The 25,415-nt window shown below is 48.0% G+C and overlaps 2 protein-coding genes across 5 annotated transcripts in view; one reads left to right on the top strand and one right to left on the bottom strand.

Annotated features, from left to right (window-relative positions):
* Window positions 1-6,710, top strand: part of PIAS1 (protein inhibitor of activated STAT 1) — a 73,844-nt gene extending 67,134 nt beyond the window's left edge. For 2 of the 3 annotated variants that reach the window (XM_019503943.1, XM_019503942.1), the window contains exons 11-14: window positions 223-400; window positions 2,134-2,276; window positions 2,590-2,627; window positions 3,881-6,710. In XM_019503943.1, coding sequence (XP_019359488.1) covers window positions 223-400; window positions 2,134-2,276; window positions 2,590-2,627; window positions 3,881-4,177 — 656 coding nt within the window. In that variant the 3' untranslated portion in view covers window positions 4,178-6,710. The remainder of the gene's footprint in view (window positions 1-222; window positions 401-2,133; window positions 2,277-2,589; window positions 2,628-3,880) is intronic. The other variant, XM_019503944.1, reaches the window with a different exon arrangement.
* Window positions 6,711-12,269: 5,559 nt separating this feature from the next.
* CALML4 (calmodulin like 4) lies at window positions 12,270-21,875 on the bottom strand. 2 transcript variants are annotated; one of them, XM_019503939.1, is made up of 4 exons: window positions 21,731-21,875; window positions 20,116-20,256; window positions 18,500-18,688; window positions 12,270-12,547 (listed from the first exon to the last, which is right to left on the bottom strand). In XM_019503939.1, the coding sequence occupies exons 1-4, from the start codon at window positions 21,858-21,860 to the stop codon at window positions 12,450-12,452; spliced, it is 558 nt and encodes a 185-aa protein (XP_019359484.1). In that variant the 5' UTR covers window positions 21,861-21,875; the 3' UTR covers window positions 12,270-12,449. The 2 variants fall into 2 exon arrangements, with proteins under 2 accessions (XP_019359484.1, XP_019359486.1); XM_019503941.1 differs by having other exon boundaries at window positions 20,116-20,214.
* Between the last annotated feature and the right edge of the window lie 3,540 nt (window positions 21,876-25,415).

Here is a 25,415-nt window from a genome sequence, read left to right as displayed (position 1 = left end):
GCTTTTTATCGATTGGGTTTAAGACATTGGAAGAGTAACATTAACATTTCTTTGGGCTTGGTCATATTTTTAAAGCATTATTACTTTACAGTCTTGTTTTCTTTTCACATTGGTTGTGATTCATAAACTTTATGCTAAGCATGTTATCGTTCATTTCCTGTGCTGACTGTACTGGCCATTGTGGCTTGAGTATTTGATGTTATTTCTTTGAACTTTTCATAGGGTGTATAAGTTCTTCCTTGGATCATCAGGTATCTTCTCACCAGCAGTCGAATAAGAATAAGAAAGTAGAAGTGATCGATCTAACCATTGATAGCTCCTCAGATGAAGAGGAGGAGGAACCGCCTGCCAAGAGGAGTTGTCCTTCCATCTCTCCTGCCTCGCCCCTAAATAATAAGGGGTAAGAATAAAATGCATGCTTTCTTAGTCGAGGTGAAGATACATTCATCGTGAACAATGGAAATGGTTTTGCAGACATTCAGAAAGCCTGAGGTGGAATCCATCTAATCAATGTATACAGGTTTCCCTAAACTGTAGATTAAACTGTTAATGAGCAGAACTCGTCTTCGGTCGGGGAAGACAGCAGATGCCTGCAGTGGTCGAGGCCAGAAGGCGAGGGGGTGCTCCTGCGTGCCTCCCTGCTTACCGGACATTGCCATGGGTAGCTGAGTGGGGACCAGCCCTGCTTAGCTGCTTGGCACATGCCGCCAACCCCCTGCTGTCAGCCACAGGGAAGGGGGAGCCAGCACAGAGTCTCTCCCCAGCCCTGTGGCGGGGGGGGATGGAGGAACGGAGTCCCTGGCGCCCTGCCCCCCCGCCAAAGCTGGGGTCTGCCTGATTTGGGGGAGCCCTGCACTGCAGGAGTTTCTCCCCAGCCTGTGGGTGCACATCTCTGCCCCTTGCCCCAGTCCTGGCCCCCCTGAGCTGGGGTTTGCCCAGCTGGGGGAAGTCGTGTGTCGTGGGGGTTATGTGGCATTGTATCGTAACTGGAAAGTTCTCTGTTCTCGTTGTCCCCTGATTGATGCAGCAGATTACGTTTTGACTGTGGCTCAACTCGCCAGATCTGTGCTATTTTAAAAATAGGAATGTGCTAATGGAAGTATTAATTTACTGCTGCATCTTCACCAGCTGAATTTTCTGGGTTTTGCTCTATAGCAAAGTATGAAGAAGCAAAGTTTTTAGTAGATTTGTTGTTTAATTAAAGCAGCTTTGACTTACTGTAGTTAAATGCTTTTGAGAAGCCAGCACCTTTTCTTTAGCAGAGATTTTTGAGGAAACACTCAGCACACCAGGAGACGAGAAAAATATCAGGGTGCAGTTTGGGGCATGTCTGTTTTTCAGTAATTACTACGAGCAGCCTAGCAATACAGGACACTAGAATAACCTGATGGAAATAAATAGCCGTATTGCTGATGGAAGACATTTCACAAGCATGCGGAGATGAAAAAATTGGCATCAAATGGAGATTGTTACTCCTCCTAGTAATGTAAACCACTCAGTGATCACTTAAAGCTCTTCAAAAACTTTTTTGGCTGTTGTCCACAGCTAACTTCTTGCATAGCACGTGAAAAATGGCTGGACTATTGTGCTGTGTATATAAGCCATAATCTGTAGATTGTTTTGTCTGGACTCATAATGACTGTTCTTGCAATTATTGTGGGCAGTGCTCAAAGCTCTGATTATAGTTAAGGTTGTCTAACTCTTTCCATGGCAAGACCACGTTTTCAGTTTCTTTAAGTGTTTGAGCTGAAATTCTCTTTATCTTTTTTTGCCAGCTAAAACAGTGTAATTGTTTCTGAGAACAAGGTTAGGAGAAATGCACAGTTTTGCCCATCTTTTAAAAAAATAAACCAAAAGGAACGTGTGGATTGTTGCAGCATCTCCATATTTTGGAACTAAAACTTTGGAATTTGGCAAAACAGTTGCCTTGATGTGACTTTGGCACCTTTATTGTATGCATGCTGCATTGTAGATTGTGAGGTTTTTAGTATTTGTCCCTTAAACCTCTGTAAGAGGCATACTTCTTGAAGGGGGCAACAGCAGAGGTTTGCAAGCATCTCACTTGGACACTTAAAATCAAAGATACTTTTCCACACTTTGTAAGTTTTTTTTTAATTTGTTTGTTTCTTGCAGCATTTTGAATTTACCCCACCAAGCATCTCCCGTTTCAAGAACCCCAAGCCTTCCTGCTGTTGATACAAGCTACATTAATACATCACTTCTACAAGACTACAGGCATCCATTCCACATGACACCTATGCCTTATGACTTGCAAGGTAAGCTGTATACTGCTGTTAACTGCAAATTAAGTTTTCTCTAAGCAACATGCAGTATTCTGAAAGACTTAGATATGCAGTTGATCAGCAGTCCAGTAATATTATTTTGTGGTTCATAGATGATAACCTACATTAGCACCTTGTGGGCAGAATTATTTTAAGGTTTAAAAACAGTAAATTTCTCTTGCAAACTTTACTAAATCAGCAACTTCTGATGCAACTTGACGTCCTAGTATTGTATTCTACTTCTGTGTATCGTGGCAGAGGGGGATTCTTTTGAGAAACTGAAAATCTTTTGTTTTGGCTTTCACAGGATTAGATTTCTTCCCCTTCTTATCAGGAGACAATCAGGTAAGTTACAGAAAAACAAGTAATGTAGCTTGCTTGGACTCATTACAATAAACCCTTCTGGGGGGGGGACCTGCAAGTCAGAATTAGAACCAAGATAGATGTTTTTGCAAAACTTGGAATAGAAAGAGGGCATTTTCTGAAAGGTACAGCCATGGACATTGTTCTAACAGATGCCCTGCCTCTGTTTCAGGACAAAGCCATAAATGCATTAGTGCATGTGTACCACAAAGAGAAACTGAGCAGTTTGTTACTGTTGTCAGTAGCAAGTTGTGCAAAATGGAACAAAGTGGTGCTAAGACCAAGTTGCAAATATCCTTAAAATGTAAAAGGGTATTTGTAGCAGGCAAGTCATTTGAAGCTTAAAGTTCTCCACTTGGTCCTGCTGGTACCCATCACTATGGGAGCACAGCCACGCTGTGAAGTGCCATGCACTTGTTGATCTGATCCATTTGACTTTGAGGCTGTCCTTCCCACAAAAGGCCCAGGGCAACTTACAGTAAAAGACAAAATAACTTGTAAAACAAAATAAAGTAAGGAAGTATAACAAAAAGAGTCCCTGTTCCTTCTCCTTGACCACAGAATTCAAAAGCAGGCCACCCCTGGATGGCCTGCAGTCCTTTATAAAGCCCATAGGCTTCCCCTCTGCAGCTTGGATTGCCATGCAGTGCCTCAGTATCCTGGTCCTTCTCCTCTGTGGGGGATGTTAGCAGCCCCTCCATACCTGGAGGCTGCTGCAGTCAGTGCAGGGCCAGCAGCAGAAGCAGTCTTCAGCACTTTTGGGAAAGGGGTCTGAATGATCCCTGGTATTAATAATTAGCAGATTATTTTAATGGTCCCAAGTGGTCTGTGGCTTAGTTTTGGCCAGGCTATTTCTTCAAGTGTTGAACAATTTCTAGCTAACATATATGCTTTGGAGAAGAAACTACACTGCTTCCCGTCACCCAGTTGCATCTCACCATATGCTGGTGTCTTGTGATACTGCTGGCAACCCATTAGGAACTAGTATCAGTAATAATTTTGTTACCAGCTTTCCTCTGGCATCAGAAATCAAAGTCCCTGGAGGTAAAAGCTTGCTATATAGGGTAAAATATCTAATAGGGTAGTACTCTGACTACCAGGGTAGACCAAAGTGGCCAGCTTCTACAATTCATGAGGTTTACATTACTTGCGTGCTTTCTCCTTTGTTTGTGCCACTGTGAACAAAACCTTTGGAGCCCAAATTATAACTTTAAAATGTCGTCTTTCTTCCCTAGCATTACAACACCTCCCTTCTTGCTGCTGCAGCTGCAGCAGTTTCTGCATCGGATGATCAAGAACTTTTACACTCTCGTTTTTTCCCATATACTTCATCTCAGATGTTCCTTGATCAATTAAATGCAGGAGGAAGCAGTACACTCCCAGCCACGAATGGCAGCAATAGTGGCAGTAACAGCAGTCTTGTTTCCTCCAACAGCCTGCGAGAGAATCATGGCCACCCGGTTGCAAATAGAGGCGGTGCGGACACAGCATCAATCTTTGGCATCATACCAGACATTATTTCATTGGACTGACTTTTGGACTAAATGGACCTGTCAGAAAGAAGAGATCTTTGTGCTTGGTTTTACCTTATTCTGTTTAGAAACATAGACAAGACTTTTTTTTCCTTTTTTAGGGAAAAAAAAATTGACATGTACAGAGAACAAAACTATATTTTCAGTTTTACTTTTGTATATAAACCTAAGCTGGCTTGACTGGTAAAACGATGACAAAAAAAATACAAAAAAAAAAAAAGAAAAAAAGAAAAAAAAAATCCCTTCAGTTCACTTTTCTGGATTTTACACCTGCACATTTATCCTGTGAGTTACTCCTTTAGTTTGGACACACGTGGCATTATTTTCTCCACAGTTAAGTAAGCAGTAAAAGAATTGAGTATCTGACATTTTAATTTATAGGAAGTTTTTTAAAAAAAATGCCATTTTCATGAGGTGGTGGATTCGCATATCCCTCAGATTTTATTAGGTTTTAAGCAGCAGAAGCCCTGCCTAGACTGTTTCACAACATTCCCTGCATGGGCAGGACATCACTTCTGGGAGTGTGGTGGGGTTTTTTTTTTGTTTTTAAAAAATGTCATTTCTGGTTCTACAAGCCTTTGTAGCCAGTTGGTCTGTGGAGATCCATGTGCCTCCTAACACGCTGGATTCTCATCTAGTGGGCCAGTTACTAAGCTTGATTAAAAACTGGGGCTGAATCATTACTTTGAGCCTTGCATGGTCTTCCATAAGACAGTGTTTTATAGAATTGAACCTCTAATAAAAGCTTTGATACCTACTCTGCAAATTTTTATTTCTGTTAAGTATGTAAGGCTTCAGGTCACTCAGTACTTAAGCGTGTCAGATTTTAAATTGTGAAATTTCTCATGCATTTCAAAATTTGCCATGCATTGAAGTAGCCTGCTAAACTGGGGCTTACACTTGTTCTGTAGGGAATACCTGCTTTTTTGGCCGCAGCAGATCAAATTTCTGCTAAAAATTAACCTGCCAAGCAGAAGGAAGGAAATATGATTTAAATGCACTATTGCATGGTTTGTGCAGCAGCTGACAGTGGTCATGGTACATCATCATCTTCTGGCTTTACATGTATAAAGGTTAACTTAATATTGATTGTTAAACATATGAACGCCTTTCCACGCAAATCTTAGCCCACTGAACTGTACTGGAATGTCTGTGTGCAGAACTCTTCTAGGGTGAGTGGTTACAATTATTATTTTTTTCCTTTTAGCCTCCTGGTTATTTTGAGTGATTCCTGGGATTTCTTTTTTTGTTTGTTCATTTTGTTTTGGAGGGTGTCCCCACCCCCCACCCTCTCAGTATGCTTATATTGAACTGTGAGCCATACTTGTTCCCTGATTTTTCCACCCCCTCCCACCACCACTTTTTTTTTTTAAAGATGTGCATGACATAGGAAACTCTTTTTTAGAACTTCTGGATCATTTGGACTGATCCGTTCTTGTTAAACAGTGAAACGTGTAAATAGAGGGAAAGCAGTTTTTCAGGAGATTCTTTAAAAAGAGAGGGCGGGGAGGGAGGGAGGTTATTCTATTGTGCCCAAAGTCTTCATTAGAGAGCATTACTATGTTCTCTGGTGTGAAAAAATATTTTTTTAGCTAGTTGAAAGTGCAGGTAACAAGGTTATCAGGAAAGATAGGAAGGAATACTAAAATTAGCAGATTCCTATCTGAATTTTTATGTCCAGAACTGTTGATGTCAGCTGGTTGCTTTGAACTTTGACAAAGGCCACCTTTTGCATATGAAGTTGTCTCTTTAAAACCTTGCATTGATTTTAAAAAAAAAAAAAAAAAAGGAAGAAAATTACCTTACTCCAAGTAGAATTAGGTATTACTGTCTGATCAGTTGTATGGTAAATTGGAAAGCTCACATGAATATGTGGCATCAAAATTGTTTTTAGTGTCTTCACAGCATCCCTCTGCCACTAAATAGTTAACTTGAATTTTGAAAACAAAATGTTTTGTGTTTATATGTATATGTGTGTGTATATATGTATTTATAGATGTGTGTGTGAGTTCAAAGTGAGTTAAATAGTTTTTCCCATGCATGTGTATTTCATACATATCTGGCTGATTGATTGATATATTTATCTATATATCTACAGATATATAGATATATCTATCCCTATGCACCAGGTTTATAATTTATTAAATGTCAGTTAAAAAAAAAAAAAGGAAATAAAAGGATAGAAACCAGGAAATACTTCATTTCTAAATCAGTCTGATTTTTGAGGCGATGAAGCCACATTAGAAATACCAGTTGTTAATAAAATGTAGTCATACAGCTATTGGGTAATAAACCAGTCATTTCAAAGTATGTGCTTCTGTATAATATCTTGTGTAAATCTGGAGGAACGTAGATTCCTCCAGGCTCACACCACTAGAACTGGGAGCAAGATGTGGTCCCAGTTTCTGAAACTGGTAAGAGGATAAAAATAATGACACTCAGGGGAGCTGATGGCCACTTTACATCTGAATTGTAGCAACATTTCTACCAATTGTGTTGCATTAAAGGTGAGCTGAAAAGCTGCTTTTCTGACTCCTAAAAATAAAAATAAATTCTTGGTAATATTTTATTATGCTGCACAGAAAGAATCTGAAGTCATCTGATGGCACCCTTCCCCTTTCATTCCTCCATCATCTAAATAAGAGCAAGAGGGCTTTTCAGTTCAGCTTTTCCATTTATTTTCATCTTGTTCCACATAGAAGGGACAGCAAAAGCTCTTTAATCCTCCAGTGTGGTATTTGTTCTGTACATGCTTTGCAGGTATTTCTATCCCATGCCAGTATGTTTCATAAGATTGATAATTTTCTGGAACTTAGCATTTGATCGCGGCTAACATGACTTTGTAGAAATACTCAGCCTGAGTTCTCTGGCAGTTCGTTATAAATAACTATAGCCCCCATTTCATTTGCGTATTGATTAAAGGTGCAGTAAAGTAACTCATTTGTTTTGGCTGGTTTGCAATACTGCCGAATTGACTGTAGATTACAAGACGGTCGAGTCTGTATACTTGTCAGAGTAGTGGTCATTTTTGTTGTTTTTTGGTCCTTCAGTTCTTCCAGTAGAAGGGTAGATGTGTGGGTGTGCACATGCTCATGCGTGTGTCTGTTTGTGTTCTGTTAATATTGTGTGGGTACATATAGATACACACAGATATGAGGAAATCAGTGGCATTTGAGTAGCAGAGATGAAGTGACTTTGAATCACTTTTATGGGCATTATTGAATACATCCTCTAGGGGAAAAAATACACCATACATGACTATAACTGAGCATTAAAAGATGTCATAAGTACTTCCATGAATATATAGGCATTATTGCAATTCTAGGCCTGCTCCTTACCCTATATGGCAAGGATTCAAGAAGCCCTCTCAAGGATGGGGGATGGCTTGTGGATTTGCATTGAACTATCTTGGAGTTGCCTCCTAACTGAAAGCTAAGGACTGTCGGGAGACCGTTGTAAAAGTTAATCCTTCACTGCATTAAACATTTCAAGGTTTTAAAGCACATTTTAAAATGTATTCAGAAAGGATTTCATTTTATCAATGTAAGTGTTTGGTTTTCTTTTTTTTAACAGAACTTAGGTTTCTAACAAGGGAGAATTTCTGGTGGTCCCCAAAAGTGCTGCTGTGAATTGTTATAATTATCAAAGGGAAAATGTATATAAGCAGAATATTAAAAAGTTACCATTAATTCCATGAATTTAAATCTGTGATTCATTGCCTTAAAACTTTCTCTTAGTTTCCATATGGCATGCCAAACCAGTAAATGGCTTTTAAAAATGTATAGTAGACCAATGTCAGTTTGTATAAAAGTACCAAGTGAAAATATTTATTACATGCATTGGAAAAAATTGTTTACCTATTGAATGTTACCTGTTTATGTAGAAATCTTTAGATGTAATAAAAAAAAAGGCATTCAGTTATGCTGTATTCTCTACTGTAAGTAATGCGGGTTGCTCTCCCAGAGTGTGAATCGCACAGGAACGTGTCTTGGACAGTCAGGCTTCGTCTGTGAATGTATCCCCTGCCCTGAAACAGTACTTTGTACTTTCAGGTAACCCGTTGCATGCACCGCTCTCTTTGCCTCTGCCAGAGGCTGTCTGTTTGTGCAAGGACATATAGGACACTGTCCCTCATCGTTACTCTGGGCCAGTTTGTTTCTGGGTAGCAATAAGAAAAGGCAGTGACACGGCGTTGGGTTCTGTTAGGCTTTGATTTGCTGAGTCCCCATGTCACATCAAAGCTGTTACCACTTCTAGCCAAAGCAGTGGGTTTCTAGTAGTTGAGTGCTATGGATAGTGTGGAAAAAATTAACCATCTGTATTGGATCACTGGCAATAGGTGTTGATATAGATGGTGTGATATAGTGCTGTGTGGGGATACACAAGCTTGCTCCAGCTCAGGAGCAGTAGAGCCGTGTCAGTGCATCACTCTAAATAGCCAGCTAGCTGGTGATGCTGGGCCCGGGGCCCAAGCAAGTCCTGCCTCACACTGCCTTGCTTTGTGAATATGTACCAGCTTGTGCAGAGCTGGCACGGGTACCCCCATCTCTGCGCTGCACAGACCAACCCTGTATTTTGCTGCTTTCCCAAACAAGCGGCTGGCATGCGTCTCCCAAAGGGAGTAGTGAGGAGAGCAGCAGATGGGCCTTGCCTGAAATGTCAAGGTTTTTTTTATCACTTATAAATGGGGGAGACAGGATCATCTTTTTATGATTGGTCAAAAGCAAGGTCGTCTTTCTTACCGGAGCCCCTCAGTAGCACCTTCAGCATTTACCCTTTTTTTTTTTTAAATGGGAGTGTTGTTGGAGTGTGAAGCTGCTCCTCTGTTAGCGGATGCTAGACGGACACAACAAGGTAGGTCAGCAGAGATTGTGGCCCCTTAACACCCAGTCCTGTGCTCTTTGAGGACTTAAAACAATTTAGATATTTTTTTTTTTAAACCTATGAGGATTTGTCCCGATTTATTTTGTGGTCATTATATGTTTCATGGGGAACTGCAAGTCAAGTCGTGATGGCCAAATGGAAACAGGGTGCAGGTACAAGGGCTGGTTCGGTGCCTAAAGGATATGACCCAGTGATGGGTATCTGGGGTCCTAGTCTCTTGTGTGCCTTTGGACAAGTCCTCTGCCCTCTGTGTGCCTCAGTTTTTCCATATGTAAAACGGGACTAATGCTCATCACCGCAGAGTTTGGGGCCATAGTTATTCGTTGAAAGGTCCAACGGCCTGTTTAACTAGGCTTGTCCAATCTGTTCCTGTCATGGCTAAACATGGGCGCACACAATGTGGTTGAGATCCGGGTCATGCAGCTAACCAAGCAAGTGGATCCCCAGTGATGCCAGTAGGGCTGAGTGTGAACACCAAGGCTCTGCCTATTTGAAACCCAGTTGCAGGCTTGCAACCACGCCTGGCTAGTGTCTCACTCTGCTAAAGACCTGGACTCTCATGGCCTTGTCTACCAGTCAGCACCTGCCTGCCCCCCCCCCCTGCAGGTAACTGGCCTGCCAAGGTTTGCACAGCTCTTCTAGCCTGTCTCCATCCCTGCTCTCTGTAGTGATATGTCATTGACCCGTGTGGCTGATACCTCTCTGTGCATCTCTATTTGGACACCAATTCCCTGATAAGTATGCAAGCACTTTCTGGGAATACTGTATGTGGCTACACCAATAAGATCTCTGACTCCTCTGAAACATGTCAGCAAGTCACGCCTCAGTTGTGGGTTGATAGTGGAGAAGTACTTTTTTAAAGGTTTCATAGACTAGAAGTTCTGGTTTATAGTTTTAGGTTCATCTGGCTTGCTTGATATATTGAGGTGCCCCGCAGAGCATAATCAGACTGCAGCAGCTAGGTTTTCATTTAAAAAGAAAGTTTCCAGACTTAATGCCTATAAGGATGTCTCAAATGTGAATGGTTCCCCTTTCCCCCCGTTTCTCACCTACTGACCACCTCAATCTACATTTTAAATGACTGGCTTTCTTACGTACCTACTGGCCTCTGGCTGATCTTCCTCCATCCAGGAAGAGCACAGACCATCTGCAGACATTTCCTTGGGCTGATGAAGAGTGTTTGTGCCCGAAAGCTTGGTAAGAAGAATTTTTCCAACTATTTGAGTTGGTCTAATAAAAGACATCAGATTTACCCAAAGAACCTTGTCTGCCAACAGTTCAATACACTGCTTTCCTTGGTTTGCAGATAGTCTGAAACAGTGACTGAGCGGTGTGGGCATTGCCCCTGCCTTTACTGTTCAATGAGGAAGCTAGCTCTGCAGTCTAATGTTGGTCTTCTTTCATTATTGCTCATTTTACAAACAGAATGAGGAAGAGGGTTATTGCTCATTATTGCTCATTTTACAAATGGAAGGGAGCCGGATTGCTGCTGCAGGGAAAGAAATAGCAAGTGCTGAAAGCAGGGGAGGCCTTTTGAATTGAAGGGGTCCTGAGGAAGGATGAAGACCAGTGAACAGAATTAGCAGCCATCCTAGCAGAGACTTGTGTTACCTCACTAAGGAAATGAACAGATGTTTAATTGCAGCGTTGCGACAATCGACTCTGTTCAAGCCTCCTGCTGATGCCAGAGGAGAACTGCACATGGGGAATGTATGGAGCCATGAGTTTCATATCATGGTCAGCTGGACCATTCTTAAAACTGAAAGGTGACCCTCTGGTGACAAGAGTTTAGATGAACAGGGCGCGGCTTTCCAGGCTACAGTCGAAGGAATAATTTTGTGACTTGTTAGGGGCTCAGTACAGATTATGTCCACAGAGAAGCTTTTCCACTCGCAGCTGTTTGCATCCTCCTGCACTCTGCCAGGGTTTCCGACTATCTGTAAAAATCCAGGCTAAAAACACCTGTCTGTAAAGTCTATTAAAATATTGAGCCATCCATAAAAACTCTGAGCAACCTGGAGCTGATTTGAAGGTCTCTTGTGAGAAGCAAAGCTGGAGTTAAGTGTTGAAGGACAGAACAGACCACCTTGTGCCTTCTGGCCCCAGTCATCTGCTGTTGGGTCCTGTTGCCTCCCAGTAACATTGCCGCATGGCAAGTAGACAACTGGTCCTCTTTTGGAGGTCCTTGCCAGAGTAGGGTGTGGGGCTGGCAGGGCCAAACCTGGGGAGGGGATCAGGGTATAGGGACCCCTGTAGGGGGCAGTTTAATCTGCACACTTTTTACTGACAACTTTTTTTAGTATGGTTGGTGTTAAACCCCTACATTTCAATGCAACCCTTGTCCAGAGCCTGGCAGGAGAATTACATTTACACTCTGTAAGACATATGTCAGTAAAAAAAAAAAAAAAAAAAAAAGTTTGGCTGACAGTAAAAACTTTGTGCATTGTTGGTTTAAAAAAAAATCTTGGGTTGGCAACCCTGTACTCTGCCCATCTGCTAGGAATATGTTCTGGGCACCCCTCCCAAGTGCCTCAGCAGTAACGAGCTGCCTTGGCCAAGTACTGCACATCTCTTCTGAAAGATTAAAGCAACCACCTAAGTTCATGGAGACAGTTTTAGAAATGGATTCATCTGCCTGATTTCATAAAAAGTGGTAGCACGAGCACAGCAGTATGGAGGCCTTGCTCTTCCTCTTCCACTCTCCAAGTGCTTATACAAGTGAAGTAAAGGATGTGTGGTGCATCCCTTCAGTTTTCATGGACAACAAGTTTTCCTTTCTCTGAGTTTAGTGACCAGTATTTCCTGGATTCTGTTTGGAAGAACTCAAATCAGCCTGACTGCTCTCCCTGCCCTAGAAATAGGTTTCTGGTTGTACCTTGAGTGTGCTGTTGTTTTGGCATCTCGGTAACAGCAAAGTATCAGTGAGTTGTGTCGTACAGACGTGCTCGGGGCCTAGGCAGTGCTGTGATTGCCAAGGTTTATAGATGGCATAGCCATGCTCCCTGAAGTACCATGTACAGAGGAAACTCTGTGCCTGGAGTTGGGAAGATAGGGATATCACAGGCCCTGGCATGTTCTGTCTCCAGAAGAGTTATCTCCATGTGATGTTAGCATAGGCCACAATTTTCCTCTGCAAAAAACTTTAAAGACCTTATTAAAGAGGAACCCATCAGCTGATTGTAAACATGACAAGTTTTACATAATGTTGCAATTCATTTATTGGAAATAGTGCATCAAACATCTGACATGCGATGCTCCATCCCGACTGACAAGAGAAGGCAAAAGATCTTTAAAGGCAAGCAGGAATGACTCCAAAGAGTCCAAAGGAACTGAGGGAAATGCAAGATACTGGTTGCTGCTTCCTTTATGCCCGCTGCTCTTCCAAAATTCAGTAGTCTGTGATGGGAATGGTGATCCTACGGATGAAATCTTCGTATTTTATTATCCCATTTGGTCCAACCTTGGCTTCCTTCAGAAGGTCATCCACTGCAAAGAACGGACAGCATAGCATAACTGTACTGATTTTTATGCTGAACCCTCCAATATTGGAATTAGTTGCCCCAAATATTAGTAACTAATATATACTATATTTTTTAGAACTACACACACGGACACAAATTTAAGAGCATGGAGCAGTAATGAGCACATCTGACCTGAAAACAGTTGGAGGCATGGGTTAGGTCCTCAGCTAGCGTGTAGCTCCACTAAAGCCATGGGAACTATGCTGGCCTAATAGCCTTGTGTATGTAGGAAATGGCCAATGGTTTAACCGAAAATGCAAGGTTCTCCACCTTGGGAGGAAAAACCTGCAGCATCCTTATAGGCTCGGCAGTGGTACGCTGGCTAGCACTACAGACGAAAGGGACTTGGGGGTCATGATTGACCACAAGATGAACATGAGCCTTCAGTGTGATGCTGCAGCTAGTAAAGCAAGCAAAACGCTGGCTTGCATCCATAGATGTTTCTCAAGCAAATCCCAGGACGTCATTCTCCCCTTGTACCCAGGCTTGGTGAGGCCGCAGCTGGAGTACTGCATCCAGTTTTGGGCTCCACAATTCAAAAAGGATGTGGAGAAGCTTGAGAGAGTGCAGAGAAGAGCCACGCGCATGATCAGAGGTCAGGAAAACAGACCTTACGACGACAGGCTGAGAGCCAGGGGGCTCTTTAACCTGGAAAAGCGCAGGCTCGGGGGTGATCTGGTGGCCACCTCTAAGTTTATCAGGGGTGACCACCAGTATCTGGGGGAACATTTGTTCACCAGAGCGCCCCAAGGGGTGACGAGGTCGAACGGTCATAAACTACTGCAAGACCGTTTCAGGCTGGACACAAGGAAGAATTTCTTCACTGTCCGAGCCCCTGAGGTTTGGAATAGACTGCCGCCGGGGGTGGTTCAAGCACCTTCAACATGCATTTGGATGCTTACCTTGCTGGGATCCTATGATCCCTGCTGACTTCCTGCCCCTGGGGCAGGGGGCTGGACTCGATGATCCTCTGGGGTCCCTTCCAACCCGAATGTCTATGAATCTATGAAAATCAGTTCTTAAACTGGTCTGACCTGCACTTGGGCAGGGTTGCCTCAGTACAAGAATGGGTTTAAACTAAACTCCATTTATTAAAGCTAAACCAAAAGAGAGGACTTGCACTTGACTGACTCGGTTTCCATGCATGTCTTGGGCAGTCAAATGCCACTTCCTCACATAGACCGACCTTTAGTGTTACAAACAAGCAGGCAAATGGAAAAAAGAACAGTTTCTTCTTTCTGACTTTAAAACGTATCCCTTAATGTTGGAAATGTGTGGAAGGTATAATTTGCCAATATGCCTGTCTTTATGGGTTGAAGACGTGTTGTCTTCCAGTGCTCTGACTTCCAATACTGACCCTCCCCTTCCTAAAAACTAAGCAATTAAAAGGGGAGTTGATATCTTTTCGTTAATTCCTTTCTCATCAAACGTGAGAAACGTCATTTGTACCAAGTCGCTGTTGAACTGGATGTACTCTTTCTGTTCCTACATTTCAGGAAGCAACAGGAATCTTGCACGCTTTTTTTGATTCTTATAAGTGTTTGTTTTTAGTAGGTGTTCATTTTAACATCCAATGAACTCCACTGAGCTTTGGGCAACAGGCTTGCAGACCATAGGGCCAACCCTCTGTCAAGCGGAGGCTAGAGAATTGGTTCGATCGTCCACGTGGAGTCTGTTTTAGAGGACCACGTGCCGTCTGTTGCTTGCTGCCCATGGCCGTTGGACAGTCTTACTATGGTTAAATATTGGGTTGTTCTTCTTGCCCATTGACACATGCATCCCTCAGCCTTTTAGTCTGAGACTCCATTGATGCTGGAAACCCCACCCTTTGTGCCTCCCCCTAATAGGGACCTGTGATGGACATCTCCACTCACAGAAGGGGAAGTTGTCTGGATTGCCCAGAAGCTCAGGGCCTTGGGTGCTCTCAACATCCTCTTCTGCACATAAGTGTCTTGGAACATAAAGCCATCTGCTAGGCACGCCCTGCTGTTCCTCCCGATACCCCAAGGAACCGCAGATGCTGTCCTTGCTTGTCATGAAGTCACCCCATAGGGAAGAACTAAGTCGTTTCTGCTTCCTTAGGAGGCCATGAACTTTGCCCATTTGTCTTCCGATCCTTCCTCCGGCCCTGTATCTTCCAGGGACTCTGAGCTCATGGGCAGGCAGATCTCAGACCGCCAGCAATGGTGACTGAGGACCTGGCATGGCAGGACATCTCTCAAGCTGGGATCGACCTCGTATTTATCACAGACAAGACCAAGAAATGCCAGGAATTCTGCTCCAGAAGGGGCCCAGATTGGGACCCTGCATGATCCTTCCCTCATTAGCCGGAGGCCAGGACTGAGGTAGTTCACTCCTAACCCCTGCTCCCTCGGTGTTCGTTAAGGCATGGCCAAGTTGGGTCCATCTGGCCACAACGGAGGTCACGTAGCCTTCGCTGCCTGCTGGAAGGACATCCCTGTCCTAGGGGCAGCTACATGGAGCTTGGTCCACAGCTTTGCAAGGCTTGTCTTCAGGTAGAGGTTTCCAGGTCCCGTTGTTCAATCAAACCCCAAGGCACCCCCTCCTCTTGCCCAAGTCAAACGGATCCTGCCTTGTTGGTTGCCAAGAGTGCAATCCATGCGACTGGTCACTGGAAGGAAAGATGATGGCTCTTTGAGATGAGGACTCCCCTGTGATGAATAAATAACACAACATGTTTTGCCCCCACATGCTAGGGAGCTCTCTTCCGAGTCTGAGTTTTGGTGAAGGAGGTGGCGGGGTGCTGGGTTGACTCGACCCCCTACGCTACGAATGGTGCTGGGCTGAGAGCACGAGGGCATGTAGGGCGCAGATGCAACCGCAATGGACATTGCTGGCCCCAATCATCCCGTCTCCGCGTGGGGTGAATAAAATCTTTGTGGGACAATGGGTATTGAAACACTACAGTAGCTGTAAGGTAAGTAACTGTCTTTTATGTGATCAAGAGGTCTAATATTTCTACTTTCAACTAAGAGACTATCCTCCTGGTAACCATATCTTTTTAAAGGGTTAAACTTAGGGTAACCCCTGGCCATTATACGTGAGAAAAAAGGAAAAACCTTTATTCCTTTATGTAAAATAAAAATGGTAATACATTGAAGAAAGGAAGGGGTTTTTTTTCTGTCTTTTGTGTTTTTGAAGCTACTGTAAACAAAGCTACATGCCATTGCCAGCAGGTAGTGAACATTGCGGATGAGAGTGAAATCGAGTCTGAGCATCAAATATTTATTGCGGTTCAGGAAGCTGAGTTTAGGGTGTCAGGCGAAGGTCTGTGGTGGATGTCTTGTTGAGAGAAAACGTAGCTTGAATCTATAACGCACCGTTGGCCTTTGGGAGACAAACCACATCTCTGCTCTTGGAGGAATGTGACCTGCCCCCCATACGATGTTGTTAATTGTGGGAAATATTTCTATAATGTGTTGCTTTTTTATTCAGCTCTCATCGCTGCAGAGGTGCCTTCAGATTGTAAAAAGCTGCGTGTGCTGTTTTTCCTGTGCGTTCTCCCGAATCGAGGTGTGCTTTATTCCTAGGATTCATAGATGTTCGGGTCGGAAAGGACCTGAGCAGATCTTCGAGTCCGGCCCCCTGCCCTGGGCAGGAAAGAGCGCTGGGGTCAGACGACCCAGCCAGGTGCATGTCCAGTCTCCTCTTGAAGACCCCAGGGTGGGGGCGAGCAGTGCTGCCATATTGGGCTATCTCCCAGACGGCTGGTTTAGCTACTGATGGCGAGGGTTGCTGAGGCTGTCCCGGTGAAACACGTGCTCTTTGTTAGCCCTAGGAGGGACAGCGGTTGTGCCCATGAAAAGCCTGGAGGAACGCGTGTACGAAGTCTGGGTCTTACTAAGTGTTACCAGCTGGGTCAGAATGACTTGGGAGGCAGGGCTGAAAGAAGTAGGGTGATTTAGTCTGGAGAAGAGACGACGGTGGGGGGAGATGATCGGTTTCAAATTTCTGAAGAGTGATTATAGAGAGGATGGAGGTAGACTCTGGCCATACGGGACAGGGCTAAAAGCAACAGCCTCAAGCTGCAGGACAGACAACCTAGGTTGGAGATTAGGAGGAACTTTCCACCCACGAAGGCGGCCGAGCACTGAACAGGCGGCGTAGATGCAATCTCCATCCTGGGAAGTTTTCAAGAGCAAGTTGGACAGACTTCACTGGGACGGTTTATTTAGGGATGCTCCTGCCTTGAGCAGGAGACTGGACTAGATGCGAGCTCGCGAGATCCCTTCCAGCCCTCCTTTCCTACGATCCTCCGCCTCCTGGCGAGTCCTAACCTAGCAGAGAGCCGATCACTTCAAAGCTCTTCAGCCTCCTTGACCTGCAGCGTGGCAGAAAAGCGCCTGTGCTCGGAGGCCTTGAGAAGGAGCCAAAACGCGAAGCCTGCAGCCGATCCCCTTTGGAGGAGTAAAGCGACACAAGTGTTCAAAGGACGGGGCGGTAGCATCTGATGGCGTTCTCGCCCTCTCTCAGAAGTAGCTTGTCTGATTCCCCCTCCAATTTGGACCAAACAGTTTGTTTTGTGAGCAATGAAGCAGAAAGCCCCTTTTTTTTGATGCTCGCTATGCGCTGGGGAAAAGATCAGCTGTCCAAGAATACCTTCTGATCCTTTTGATGCCCCTTGAGAGCTCCCTCCTGTTGTACCCTGGAGGGAGATTTCAGACAAAGGCGCAGCTTGTAAAGAAATGCCTTTGAGAGACGTTTAATCACACAAAAAAAGTCCCTCTCTGTACTCCTTTCAGCGCTGGGAGCCACGGCAGCGTTCCCTGGGAAGCTGCCAGCTTCTCTTGTGCGCGGTGGCCTGGAGCCTGCACGGCCGGGCACAGCAAAGCTGCCTCGGTGGGCATTTTATCCGACAGGCATAGCGAGCAGTCCCCGTTCAGAGGAAAACCTCCCTTTCACGAGGCGATTGGGAAGGAGAAAAACGCGAGAGCCGCTCTTGGACAACGCAGCAAGTGTTGCTGCTGGCACCGGTAGAGGCAGGTAGCACAGCCAGGTTCAGAAAGGGACCAGACTGATTCATGTAGGGAGCTGCACAGTCAGGGATGTATCCTCTGATGCCCCTAAACCAAGCGGTGGGTGCAAGGGAGACGGTGATGGGTCGCTCTAGGCACGTTGCATTCACACTTCGCAGCATCTGCTACAGCCGCTGTCCGAGACGGGGCGTTGGGCGAGACGGGCCGTCGTGACGCAATATGGCCCTGCTCATGGCCTCGCGTTCTTGCACCTCATCTGCCAGGCACCAAACTTTACTTGCTCTGGGCCCTGCGGATGGCGTCGACAGAGACTCACTTTAGCATAGCTGCTCCAGGCATGCGCTAGCTTAAGGAAGACTGGGATGTGGCCTCAAGTTACTGGTTGATCTACCTTTCCTGCAGGTAAATCCTGAGAGCTTGGTTCTCACGTGGTCTCCTGCCCGCAGGTAAGTAGCCCCCTCAATGTTAAAGTGCATCTGGCTCCATGCTTGCAGTCTCTAGCTTGTGGCTATCCCCTGTAGTAGCACTTGGGTTGGCCCTGCCTCTGGTTGCCCACGGGTACCTCACCTCCCCTGGGCAGATCAGAAGACAGCCACGAGAGGAGGACGAGCGCGTGCGATGTTGCAAAGTGCCATGCTCAGCGCCACCCTCACGTTGCAGCAGTGCGCCGCATCCATGTGATGATGCAGGCAGGGACAACGGTAGCGCATTTTCCGCGTGCCCCAGGACACGCCGCTGCAAGTAGGAAGCGTGCAATTCCCCTCCTACTCCGCTCCCTATTGGGGTTGAGCATTCATAGTGTAGACAAGTTTGGGCGCTAACTGGCCGCAGGGGTTTCACCATCCCGTCTCCCTCCAGGGCAGGCCGGTGGAGCGGAAGGGGGCAAAGCCCCGGCTGTAACCTGCCGCGTGACACCGTACCTTCCTCCTCCGAAAGCTTTTCTCCCATCTTGGTGAGCTTGGCTCTCAGCTCGGACACAGGGATGAAGCCTTTCTTCTGCCTGTCTATCATGGCCATGGCTGTGCGGATTTCCTGCTGCGGGTCTTCCTGCTGCATTTGCTTGTACATTATATTCAGAAAGGTGGAAAAGTCCAGTTCTGCTCTCCGGTCTGGAAGTGCAACAAGAACCAGGGGGTTATTCTGATCTGATGAACATTTTTTTTTTTTCCTTACCTCCTTTTGTGCTTCCCACCTGGGCTGGGTCTGCTCCGTCTTTTCCACATTATTACCACTGGATCCAACCAGCCCCTACCTTTCTTTCTGCTGGATGACTTATGCCCATTTGCTTCCTGGCATGCTACTACCACTACACAGAAATGCAGCCCTTGGAGGGGGGATGCTTCGCCTTGCCCACGAGGGTGTCGACCTTCAAACAGGTCCAAAGCCTCCCATACTATGTTTGGATGTTTGCTAAATGAAGGCAATTCCCTTGAGACTCAGCCTGTGATAAGTGGCCGTGGCACTTAAAGGTAAATGAGGTCTTTGCTGTGTCCTTAGGACGAGCATTAAGGACGTGCACGGTTTGGAGTAATAACTCCCTCTTTGCCTATCAGAAAAATAAGGACAACCAGGGATGACGCCACCAGAACTAGTGGCAGGTGCTGCCTCTTTGGGGTGTGAAGCGTGCCTCCAATTTGCTTTGACAATCAATGTAAGGACTCTAATTTGACCTTTTATTGCAACCAAGTAGGTTTCAGAGTGTGTCTGGGGAAACCATTCCTGCCTGGGAGGCGGTGGAGGAGCCCAGGGATGTGGGGGACTCTCCTGACCTGGAGGCTTTCAGGAGGGTGCTGGGTGAGGCTTGGGCAAAGGTGATTTAGGAGCAGCCTCCTGCATTGGTGCAGGGGCTTGGACCAGTCTGAGGATCCTGCGATTTGTCCAATGACCCCGGTCCTTAGTAGCAGCAACGCTGTGGCTTCGCCAGATGTTGCGCGAGCTGCTAATTCCGGGCGGATTCGGTCCACCCCCTCGCCTGCCTTTCCTTTGATCCCTGCTCTGCTCTCCTAGATGAAAGCACCGGGTTTCCCACCCCCTGCTCTTTGCTTTGAAGGGCTGCAGGCTCTTAGCTCACCAGAGCAGCAGCACCCGGGGGCTCGGCAAGATGACCCCAGCCCGGTGTGCGACGGTCTGACCAGGGGTGCGTCCAGCCCCGTGTCCTGTCACTGACAAGGGCAGTAGTGGATGCTTTAGGGGGGGGCGCGTATGAGCAAGGCGTGCGTAGCGATCCACCTTAAAACCCGGCTGGTTTAAGGACGTTGGAGGTCCTAGACATCCCGGATTGCACTGAGTGTTTCCTAGGCACCTGTCCTGCTGGACTTCCACCTCTCTGTCTACGGCAATGCTGATTTCAAGCCTGGTCTGCGATTGAAGCGTGTTCGCCTTCTCCACCGCCCGGCGTGCGGCTTGTTTCGTGACTCACGTCGGGGTATCCTACGTTACCCCGGGGCTGTCTCGCCCGGATCCCTGCCCCGCTCCGTGCTGCTGATGTGTCCTAGAAAAGCTCCCCGCACCATAACCCCGGCCCCGCTGCACTTACCAATTTTATGCCAAAGAAGGTGCCTGTCCACCTCCGACGGCGTCGGGCTGGCTCCCAGGCACCGCATCACGGTGATCAGGTCGCTGGCTTTTATCTTGCCTTTGTGGTTGTTGTCGTACAGGGAAAAACATTCCTTGAACTCTAGTTAAAAACCCCAAAATAACAGGTTTTGCCGCCTCAGATGGCTTGGATTTGAAAGCACAGTTTCCCCACGAAGCTGCCCGTTGGGGAGATAAAAAGCAAACATTTAACCGAGCTGGGGACTTTTCTTTTCCTCTTGACCAGGCACAGTCTTGTAGGGAAATCTCGGGGTTTTGGGGATTGTGTTGTGCCCCCCACCCCCATCCTGACCCGGGGAGTGGGCAGGGAGGAGACCAAAGCTTTCCTCTGCTGCTATTGCCTTGCAGCGCTTTTTGGGGTGTTGCTCCCCCAAACCTGACTCCCTCCCTGATCCTCTTTGCACGCAGCTGGCTCCTCCAGTCTCCTCAGCCTCGCTCCCCAAGACGGCCCCTGCCAAGCCACGGGCCTGTTATAACCAGAAGCATCTTGGTCTTTGGGCTCCCCCAGAGGTTTCTGACATGCTTTTAAGCCTCTCCCCCAAAGCAGCAGAGGGGTAAAATGACTTGCCCGAGGTCCCCACATTGCTCTTGGCTCCACTCCCCAGGCGTGCCAGGGAGGTGCCTCGTGCCCGCAGCCTTGCGCTTTTGGAGAAGCGGTCTCCCGTGGGGTGCAAGGAGACCAGGACGAGTGCCAAGTCTTGCACTCGGGACAGGCTACGGGGCGTGCAAAGGGCAGGACCAGGGGTGTGAAGAGGAGGGTCACGTGCACAGCAGGGGCAGCGCTGCTTGGAGTCCCATGTCTGATTTTGGGCCCTGTTCTTCAAGAAAGGTGTGGAGGGATGGGATAGGGTCCAGCAACACAACTGATTTAAAGACCTGGGAAGTGGGACTTAGAGGGAAAGGCTGAATGAACCAGGCGAAGAGAAGACCGGGCGTGGGATTTGAGAGCAGCCTTCAGCTACCCGGTGGGGAGTCGCCTCGAGGATGGATGGACGTGCTGTTCTCTGTGGCCGTAGGCTGGGGAGCAAGGGTCTTGCATTTCAGCAAGGGCAAGGGAGGTTGGAGACGAGGAGCTTTCTGACTCGAGCATTGCAAAGGCGCCTCGAGATGCCGTGAAATCTCATCCCTGGAAATTTCCCAGGAGCAGGTCCAACAGGCACGGGGCTGGGGTGCTGTATCAGGCAGGATCCTGTCTTGAGCAGCGTGGGCTCGATGTGGCCTCCCTTCCAGCCCCACTTTTCTAGGACCCCTCTCAATCTCCAGAGATTGCCCCAACCTCGTTATCCAGAGCTGCTGCTCAGAGGGGTTGGACGGCGAGAGGTGAATCCCCCTCCCCTCCATCTCCCGCGCCCCGGGAAACCCAGCGTCCTTGGCTGGCACGCAGACCCGGGGATGCCTTGCATGGCAGGACGGCGCCTTGCACCGTGTCTCGCACGGCCGCCCGCGTCCCCGCAAACAAAAATACCAGGTGGCAAAACAATGAAATGAGCTCCCCTAGAAATGAGCAGCCGACTTCTTAAACTGACCCTGCTCATGAAAGAAATGACGGCACCTACCATTAATTTGATCCTGGGACAGGAATTTTGCCTGCAGCACAACAAATAAAAAAGAGGAAGGGGGAGAGATGGGTTGGCGAGGGGGAGAAGACCCCTGCCTGCCGAGCCCCCCGGCTTTGCCACTCACCATTTGCGTAGGAGCTGCCCGCCCCGTCCTGTGTGCTCGCTGCCTGCGACCGGCTTTCCGGTTGATTAAAGGGCTGAAGTCCACCGATGCTGGGTGGAGAATGGCAGGAACTGTAATAAATACCCTGCTGCCATGGCTACCAGCCCGGATCCACGCTGCAAGGGCTCGGGTGCCAGCGCCCGGCCGCGGCCGCTGATCCGGCGCGCGCGTGGGAGCTTGCAGGGATGAGCTCTGACAATGCACCGGGGATTTCGGGCACGTCGTGAGCAATGAGGGTTTTTTTGTTTTGCGTTCCCCCCCACAAAGAGCCAGAAACCAGAGGCAGAACTATCCCAGGCCTAAATCTGAGGTCGGCTCAGCCCTGGGGTCAGGCGGCATAATGAGCACAAAAGGCTCGGTAATCCGGAAAAGATTGCAAGGCGCCACATGCTGCGCTTAAATGCTGCCCCTGGGAGACAGGCTGGTATCTAATGAGGCTGTTTAGCGGGGATGCTGAGGGGTTATCGATTCCTCTGTGATTCCTCGTGGTTGGGTTTTGCTGCTGGGCAGGGGAAGAAGTTGTTCAACTTTTTAACTGTGCGCCCAGGCCGAGCCGCTTGCGCCACGCTCGGCTTTGGCAGGGAGGGTTGCATTTTGGCTTCTGTTTCTTGGTTGCTGCTTTTGTGATTTATTGAGGGCTTTCAAACAAAGCCTCCAAAAGCTGGATGGCTTAAGGGAGACCGGAGAGAGGGGAGGCTTGTGGCATTGGAGAAGCCCAGCTCACCGGGAAAGTAGTTTTGAGCCGGCTGAAAACTGCTTTTTATGAACCTTTCTTTAAACAAACTAAATTCCTTGAAGAATAAAATCCTCCCCATCCAGCTCTCAGTTAGGAAAGCCTAACCCGCCTAAGGGACCTGGGAAAGCCCCTGGGAAAATGAGGAAAGGACCAGCGTGACCTTTGAGACGGGCCCGCAAGGAAGGAAGCCGAATGGGGAGAAGGAGGGGAAAACTGAACCAGGAAGGGTTGCCGTCTCACCTGGGTGGGAATTATTTTGCACAAAAATATTGATGAAATCTGCGCTGTTCGCCAAAAAGCACAGTTTTTCCCGTGGAATTGCACGGATTCAAAGTGGGGTTTTTCCAGCTTCAGTTTTTCCTCCAAGATGAGACAAAGAGGGGGGAAAACCTCCCTGTAAATGTGTGTACGCGGGACCTGAATCCTGGAGAAGCTGGGCTGGAAGGGATCTCTAGAGGTCACATCTAGTCCGACCGCCTGCTTGAGGTAGGGTCATCCCAATCCGAATCACCCCAGACCAATTCACTGTCTAACCTCTTTGTAAAACTAGACAGCCCTGACCCAACATGAGACATCACACCTGAACCTGCCCCGGATAAAGCGGGGGGACCGCGGCGGCCAACATCCTGCTGCTGCAAATGTTAACATGAGCTTGAAAGATCTCGGGAAGAGGCCGTGCCCCCATTACAGAGGAAGGCAAACCCCCGCTCCTCCCAGTCCGTACCAAGTTCATCACGGGACAAAATCCCTTCCTGACCCCTGTACAGCATCAGTCTGACCCCGAGTGCAGGGGCAAGACCCTCTCGCCAAGGACACTCTGGCTTGGGTCCCAGCAGAAGCAATGGCACAGCCCAGTCCCCACCCCCAGCCTGGGCTGCTGCCAACACCCAGTGCCACCGAGAAAGGCTTAAAAAACAAACCCTGACACATGTAGGTGCAGGAGGGGAAAAAACTCCCTCCCAACCCCATGCAGCAGCATGCCAGAAGCCTGGGAACTCCTTCTGCCCATCGTCTCGGTGGAGCGGTTGGTATTCCCATTCCCCCTGTGCAAGGATATAAGTTGTAGCTGTCATAGGCAGACAGAGTCCTTTGGGTAAATCTGGTATCTTTTATTAGCCCAACTCAAGTAGTTGGAACAATTCCTTCTTTGCAAGCTTTTGTGTATAAATACCTTTCATCAGGCTGGGGAAGCATCTGCACCCTGCAAGGATGCACCCGAGTGCATGCGTGCACCCATTCCTCCCTGGGCCTGTTTGCTCCTTGCTTCGATTCTAGGACTCCCTAGATGAGCGTGGGGCGGTCTCGGCTGTCTGTACAGATCCGCCGATGCTCCAGATACTTTTGGGAGAAAAAAATCTGGCAGTTGCATAATGGATGGGTGGAAATGTGGCTTCGTCAGCGCTACAATCACAATGAAGTCGGTGACCTGGGAACAAAGTGTTTGCTGCGCTGATTGTAGCGTCGTTCTACATGATTGCAAAGATGGGGCCTGGTTCCAGCTGTGCTGCAAATTGGTCCCTGGCTGGGGTGTAATTGTGGTGCGTAATAGATCGGCTCCAAATATTGTAGAACAACGGCCCTTCCATCACGGTCACGTTGCTTCTGTGCCTACTGCCTGCTGGGCCCGAGGTTAAACCCCCACCCCTTTTTTTTTTCTTCCTGCCACTAACTCTTTGCCCACGTGTGGGTTGTGCTGGGATCTGACACCACTTTCCAGATATCAACCATCGATTTAGCCAGAGCTTTCCCGGAAGGACAAAGATCTTGCCTGTGCTTTGCATTCAGTATTTGCTTCCTGAGTGTTTGAGGGTTAGGAGGATGTGCTTCTAAGGAGCTGTAGAAAGCAGGCTGGACGTAGCAGAGATCCTGGGGGAAGGCTCGTGACCTACCCACAGATGCGCCGACTGTGTTGCGCCAGCGCTGATGGTCATTTGATGATGAGTTGAGACGATGGACGTGTCTGGGGTTGGTTTGGACAGGCAGTGGTTGGATTAGATGGGACCCTGGAGCACCCTCCCAGCCCCGCTGCTTTGCGAGTCGCGATTCCTCATCTCCGGCGCCTCGTTAGACTGAAAGCTGCCAACGCCAAGGGGAAGTTGGGGGGGCCCCCAAGCAGCCTCAACTTGGAGCCACGCGGGGAAATGCATCGCTGACTGCCACATCCCTTGCTCCGGCGGATCCCCCCCGTGGTGCCTCATTGCAGCAGGGCAGATCTCTCTGCTCGCAGAGGTGTGCATGGGGTTTAGGTAAGGGGTCCAGGGGCAGTGGGGAGGACGGAGGAAGTGAGCTGATGTCCAGGCAGGTAACAAAGGCCCTGGGTTCACCCTTGTCTGCACTGAACCCCAAGCTTGACCAGTTGGGCCAAACTTGATGGGCTCTGGCTGTCCATCCCTGGCCCCTCGATGGCAGGGCTTGTTTGGTGGGACGCCTGCAGCTACTCGGGGACGGGTGCAGACAGCAGTGGGGGCTTGGAAAGGACCTTTCTCCTGCCCTGGGCCAAGTTCGCCTCCAGCAGGACAGTGCTACCCCCCTGCTTTGGGGGAGACGCTAGTCGTGCCTTCCCTGCTCCCTCTGCTGCCAGCTGCGAGGAGGATGGGGTGGAGGGATCAGGCAGGTGGAGGGGGAACCTGGCCTGGGGCAAAAGCCAGGGAGACGGGCCCTTTTGCACAGCACCTGCATCCTGCTAAATGATCACCCCCAGCCGCGGTGGCCCTCGCCGGCCTCATGGCAGCAGGGAGGAGCATGGCTCTGGGCAGGGGAGCAAAGGCAGCACGTGCTGCAGG

The sequence above is a fragment of the Gavialis gangeticus genome, unplaced genomic scaffold, assembly GCF_001723915.1.
Source record: "Gavialis gangeticus isolate Ggan-Ray unplaced genomic scaffold, GavGan_comp1, whole genome shotgun sequence".
In the NCBI taxonomy this organism is placed as follows: Eukaryota; Metazoa; Chordata; order Crocodylia; family Gavialidae; genus Gavialis; species Gavialis gangeticus.
The sequence above is the reverse complement of the archived record's forward strand: the minus strand, read 5'-3'. Positions and strand labels throughout refer to the sequence as shown.

Excerpts from the sequence above, each read along its gene's own strand:
- CALML4 (XM_019503939.1), bottom strand. The coding sequence starts at position 21,860 with ATGGTGAGTGGCAAAGCCGGGGGGCTCGGCAGGCAGGGGTCTTCTCCC. Across the intron at positions 18,689-20,115 it reads CCTTCTTTGGCATAAAATTG|ACCGGAGAGCAGAACTGGAC; the intron begins GTAAGTGCAGCG and ends TTGCACTTCCAG. Across the intron at positions 12,548-18,499 it reads AAAGCTTTCGGAGGAGGAAG|TGGATGACCTTCTGAAGGAA; the intron begins GTACGGTGTCAC and ends CGTTCTTTGCAG.